This window comes from Lactuca serriola, chromosome 5 (assembly GCF_051521515.1).
Source record: "Lactuca serriola cultivar US96UC23 chromosome 5, Lser_US96UC23_V15, whole genome shotgun sequence".
Lineage (NCBI taxonomy): Eukaryota > Viridiplantae > Streptophyta > Magnoliopsida > Asterales > Asteraceae > Lactuca > Lactuca serriola.
Genome location: NC_136412.1, coordinates 211249209 through 211255356, shown reverse-complemented (window position 1 = coordinate 211255356; position 6148 = coordinate 211249209). Strand labels below are relative to the sequence as shown.

At 36.2% G+C, this 6148-nt stretch overlaps 1 protein-coding gene across 1 annotated transcript; it reads right to left on the bottom strand.

The window, feature by feature from the left end:
- Positions 1-1833: 1833 nt before the first annotated feature.
- On the bottom strand, positions 1834-3116 carry LOC145050138 (uncharacterized). The gene is made up of 4 exons (XM_078998433.1): positions 2825-3116; positions 2597-2716; positions 2408-2515; positions 1834-2060 (listed from the first exon to the last, which is right to left on the bottom strand). Exons 1-4 carry the CDS (start codon positions 3114-3116, stop codon positions 1834-1836), a joined length of 747 nt encoding a protein of 248 aa, XP_078854559.1.
- Positions 3117-6148: the final 3032 nt, after the last annotated feature.

Below are 6148 nucleotides of genomic sequence, written 5' to 3'. Positions count from 1 at the left end.
TTATGTAGCTTAACCCTTCCTATGCACACAAACCTTGTTGAAAGCATATTATTGACCTTCTAGCATTATGAGGCCTTGCATGCATGTAAAGTTTGCAACTTTACGTGACATTCGTGATAGGGAAGGTTGGATCTGAAGTTTGTGACTCCAGATTCCACTGTAAAGGACCGAAAATGAAATGGACTAAGGGAACTCGTTGAGTCTCTTTATGAGCTCAGTAAGTCGTGTTTACGGTTAAGAGTTACGGCTAAGCGTGCACGACCAAGGAGTTTACACCCATAGGGTTCTCGACCAGGTGTTTGCGGTTGAGAGTTTGGGAGGGGACTCGACGAGTCACTCTAGTGACTCGACGAGTCGATGAGTTATGCAAGGAACTTGACGAGTGGTCGGTTATACTCGATGAGTTGAGGTCAACATTGATTGTTGACCTTGGCTATGGACTTTGACTTTGTCCACGGTTAACTATGAGGGTATTATGGGTTTGTGATTAAGTAAATCACCTGATGGTTATAGGCAGTCAAGAAGAAGTAGCGTGGGACATATCTGACTTTAGCTTACCAGTTCAGCATTCGAGAGGTGAGTCTTCTCACCATACCGATGGGTCTACGGCACCAAGGCTGGCCCATTTTATGATAGGTTGTATGCTCGTTGTGTAGAGGTGTGTGGTATAATTTTGTTTTGAAATGAGGTAGAGATAGCCTCTATGGCTATGGTAGAGGCAGCTTTATAGCTAACGGTAGGGATAGCCTTTATGGCTAATGGTAGAGATAGCTCTTATAGCTAATGATACAGATAGCCTTTATGGCTAATGGTATAGATAGTTGCTATGATGTGTGCTATGTGGCTTGTGTGTGGGGTATGCCCTGGGAAAATCACTAAGCGTTAGCTTATAGTTTGTGGTCTTATTTCAGGTAGCTTTGAGCCCAAGGGCAAGGGAAAAGCTTGATGACGTGACGTGCACTCTCTTACATGCATTTTTATGGGACACTCTGATGTTTGGAATAAAAGTTGTATTTGACTTATGTTTTGAAAACAATTATAATTGGATCTCTTGATGTTGGAAATGTGTTTAATTATTCAAAAATGAAAAATTTCTTTGTAAAAAAATGGGTCGTTACAATAAAAGAGTACACAAGCAAGAATAAAGACATCAAAATAGAATATAAATCACAACAAGACAAGAGAGAAGATGTCTTTAATTGTTGAAGTGTTGTAGATACATTCCAAGCTTCATGTTCACCAAGAACAAGAGAAGAACATGAACCATTCATTGTAAACAACGAGTTAATGGACACTAATCTGTGTAACCATCTAGTTGACTAGATCAACACAAAGGCATTCAAGGTTTTATCAGATTATGAGTCAGTAAATGAAAATAAGACTCATTGTATTGATGATGGCTTTTTACATCCATAACAGTGAGTGGAGGAGAAAGAGGGTATTGATATTGAGAAGAAGACATGATGCTAACATTCTCCTCAACAACAAACAGAGCATTCAGAACATTCTGCACAACCCCAACTCTTTTTAACTCTAGAGGGAAGAGATGCATGTCAATTGTACATAGACGATTAATAGACTTGAAAGAGAGAATAGAGAGGAAAGAAAGCAATTTTAACATTAGATGCAAAACATAATCAAACTATGTAAATTTTTTTGTTGAAAATATGATAAAGGAAGCACTTTTTTTTGTGTTTTAAGAAAGCAAATAAAAGCAATGTTTTTCAAAGCAAGCTAAAAGAAAATTAAGTCAATGAAAGAATGCCAAGATCAAAAATCAGTTTATTCAGGGTCTTCTCATCCAATGACTTAGTGAAAATGTCATCCGGTTGATCAGTGGATGGAATGTAGAGCAGTTCCACTTTTTTCCTTTTGAACTATGTCCCTGATGAAGTGATGACGAATATCGATGTTCTTGGCCTTAGAATGTTGCACTGGAGTTTGTATCATCTGAATGGAACTGGTGTTGTCACAACATATGAGAGTCTTTGAGAAGTTGAGACCATAGTTTAAGAGCTGATTCTTAATCAAGATAATCTGAGCACAACATCTTCCAGTGACTGCATATTCAACTTTAGTGATAGAACAAGAAACTGATGTCTACTTCTTGTTGGACCAACTCACCAGTCTATTTCCCAGCATTTAAGCCCCTCCTGAAGCACTTTTTCGATCAATGCCGCATCCAGCATGATCCAAATCAGTGTATCCTACCAGCTTGAACTCAGAATCGTGAGGATACCATAACCCAAGATTGGGTGTATGTTTCAAGTAACAAAAGATCCTTTTTATAGTGGGAAGATGAGATTCCTCAGGATAGGCTTGATATCAAGAACATAATATGGTGGCAAACATAATTGCAAGGCGTTTGGAAGTAAGATAGTGCAGTGATCCTGTCATTCTTTGATACAAGTTTCATTCACGTTAGCACTAACTGGATTAACGGAGATAGACGCTGATGAAGACATTGGAGTCTTTGTTGGTTTGCTATCAGTTAAGCCAAACCTCTTCAGTATGTCTGCAATATATTTAACTTGATAGAAAAAGATTCTATCATTTACTTTCTTAAACTACAACCCTAAAAATAAATTTAGTTCACCCATCATGCTCGTTTCAATTTTCTTGGCCATAACCTCAATGAAATCAGAACTTAGCTTCTCATCAGTGGATCCGAAAATGATATTATCAACATACACTTGAGCTAGAATGATGTGAGATCCTGAATGCTTGATGAACAAAGCGTTGTCATATTTTCATTGTATTTATCCACTCTATAGAATATAAATAGCTAATGTGTCATATCATTCCCTAGGTGTCTGCTTTAAACCATAGACAAGTTTATCTAGATGATAAAAATGATTGGGAAATTCTTCAGTTTCAAACCCAGGAGGTTGTTTTAGAAAGACTTCTTCTTGAAGATTCCCATGTAAGAAGACAATCTTTACATCCATTTGATAGACTTTAAAGTTCTTGAATGAGATAAAATAAAGTAACAAACAGATTACTTCACGTCTAGCAATAGGGGCGTAGGTTTCATCAAAGTCTAAACCTTCCAGTTGAAAAAATCCTTGAGCCACCAGTCTTGCATTATTTCTAATGATGATTCCATCTTCATCCATCATGTTCCTCTGCACCCAACGAGTACCAATAATGTTTTTTCCTTAAGGCCTAGGAACTAGAGTCCACACACGATTACGTTTAAACTCATTCAGGTTGTCTTGCATGGCTTTGATCCAGTCAAATTCCTTGAGGGCATCAACAACATTCTTTGGTTCAATCATCGAAACAAAATTCACAAACATGCAAAAGTTGATACTGAATCTGCTATGAGTGAGAATCCTAAAATTGATACCTCCAATGATTTGAGATTAAAGGTAATCTCGAAGAATTCTAATATTAGTACTTTCATTCATGTTATCTGGGACAAGTGTTGTAAATATCGGCCTAGGTTACGGTCTGCAACTAATTAGGATTATGGGTGCTTGGCAGAAATTAGTCAATATCGGTCAAACTTGGGCGTGGCGGTCCTCTACGGTCCTTGGCGCTGCTAAGCGGAAATACTTTTAAAAATTCAAATTTTCAAATATTACACCCAAATTTACAAAAATTTTAATTTTTAAGTATTCAAATATTCAAATATTATAACAAACATTTTAAAATTTCTAAATTTCAGAATTTCAAATACTAATTTTCTTAGGATATTAAGTTATAAAATAATTTTATTAGTAATTTAGGGTCCTCGATTAATCCTCCGATTAATCCCTGTCATATCGATTAATCGCTTGACCCCAGTTAATCGTCGAGGTACCACCAAACAATTTTTACAACCACGTTTAGGACTGAATCTTCCTGATTTGAGGAGTTAGATGGCTCAAATTCTTCAGAGATGACAACCTGATCTTCAGAGTCAGGCTGAGAGTTAACAGTTTGATAAATATTGGGAAAAACAGGCTCAGTGACATTTGGTAAAAACTTGGGAACATGATCTGATGGACTAAAGGTAAGCTCACTTAAAATGGAAGAAGGGTGATGAATCCAATCATGTCTTCATTTGACGTGACATGACCAGTTTCCTTGAAAGATTGAATACCTTGAAAGCCTTAGACACATTAGAGTATCCTAGAAACAATTCTTTATCAACTTTAGCTTTGAACTTTGAGCTCTGATATCTTTGATTCAAAATGTAGCAAACTCAGTCAAACATAGGGAAGTAAGAGATGTCAGTTTTTCTCCCCCTAAGCAGCTCATTGGAAGTTTTCCCATGACACTTTCTCCCTTTTAGCAGCCCATAGGAAGTTTTCCCATGACACTTCACAATAATAGCCTTGTTTTGTGTGTAACATGCAATATTAAATGTTTTAGCCAAAAAGGATAGAGGAAGACTAGCTTCAACAACCATAGTTCGCCCAACTTCAATGAGAGTTTGATTTCGTCTTTTAGTAATGCGATTTTGTTAGGGGGTTCTAACTACAGAGAAGTTTTTAGAGATTCCTAAATTTGAGAAAAAAAATTTCTAAGGAGGAGTTACTAAATTCAGTGCCATGATCACTACGTCATTGTATGACTTTATGACCAGAAAGAACTTCCCATTGCTTAATGAGTTACATGATTTCATCAAAAGCATGGATTTTCTTTCTCAAAAAGATCAGCAATGTAAATCTTGAATATTCATCTACGATGAAAAGAGTGAACTTCTTCATAGATCTTGATTTAATTGGGACCATTCTAAAAAGGTCCATATGGAGGAGATGAAAGGGTTTGGTGATGGAGGAACAACACTTTGGTGTGAAAGATAACTTGGTTTTCTTTCACTTTTCACACGTCGAACATAGTTTATCTTAAACGAACTACATCTTAGGAATTCCTCGCACAAGTTAATTCCTAGAAATCTTTGATATGTTCTTGAAGTTCAAGTGAGATAGTCTCTTGTGCCACAACCAATTCAAATGAGATCGAGCACGAGAGAAGAAACAACATTGAAGAGAGTTGTCAGCAGAAAACAAGTCCAAAACATAGATGTCATTCTGTTAGTTCATAGTCAGTGTCACACAGTTGGCTTATTGTGATGAGATTATGCTGAAGACCTGTTACATTAGAAACATTCTTGAATATGAAAAAATTGCATTTTATGTTTCCATATCCCTTTGTAGCTCCCTTGCCGTTGTCTCCATACGTACTAATTGGTCCATCCTTTCTAACAAAGTCATCTAGAAGTGACTTGAATCCTATAATGTGGCTTGAACAACCACTATCTAAGTACCAAATATGTTCTTTACCCTGAACAACTAAAATGTACAACTAGTATACACTAACCCATCTTGCGTATTAGTCAGAGTTAGATTTATGTAATAGGTACTGCAAAATCTATTTTTAAAATCTTTATCGAGACTATTGGCTTTATAAAAAGTTTGGTTAGTCTCAGGATTTTTGATTAAGGAAACAACGCTTTCAATATCATTAGTCATTCTCTTGACATTACAGTGGGAAGAAGCCCACTTATTTAAAATAAGTTGAATGCTCATTGCATAATCGACAACTTTTTCTTTTTCAGCGTGAAGAAAATTGTTGGTCAGCGGGATACAAGTGTTTTCCTTTTTTAAAAGAGAAAGGGAGTCCTCAGCAATAGAGAGTTTTTCTTTAAGATTTTTTAACTCAATTTTGAGAGAAGATTTTACTTTATTGGAAATAGAGAGATCAAATCATAAATGATCAAACATGTTAGCCTTTTCAATAGATGAGTAGTTAACGAAATTCTTTACCTGATACGTTGAATTTGAGTCTAAGTTTTGACACTTAGAGTCTGTAAAGGCTTGAGAAAGGTCAACGTCAAAAGTAATGATGTTGTCGCTTGGTGCTTCTACATAAGACTCTATGATTTGAGCCATGAGACACTTACCTTTTTTAACTTCATCATAAGAAATTCCTTCTTTGTCAAAAGTAGCTAATAAGTTGTTCATCATATCTTGTGTAGTTGAGTAGTTTTGAACCAAATGATAGACATGATATGGAAGAGAGTTTCCAATACACATCAAGATGTAGAACTCTTTTCTTTCTTTGTTGTACCCTTACACAGACTTTAGATTTAGTCTACTACCAGATGCATTGTCATTATAGAATTGATGCATGGAGACGGTGGAACCCTTGTTAATGA

Excerpts from the sequence above, each read along its gene's own strand:
- LOC145050138 (XM_078998433.1), bottom strand. The coding sequence starts at position 3,116 with ATGGATGAAGATGGAATCATCATTAGAAATAATGCAAGACTGGTGGCT. Across the intron at positions 2,516-2,596 it reads AATTGAAACGAGCATGATGG|ACATACTGAAGAGGTTTGGC; the intron begins GTGAACTAAATT and ends AATATATTGCAG. Across the intron at positions 2,061-2,407 it reads TGCTAACGTGAATGAAACTT|TCACTGGAAGATGTTGTGCT; the intron begins GTATCAAAGAAT and ends TTGAATATGCAG.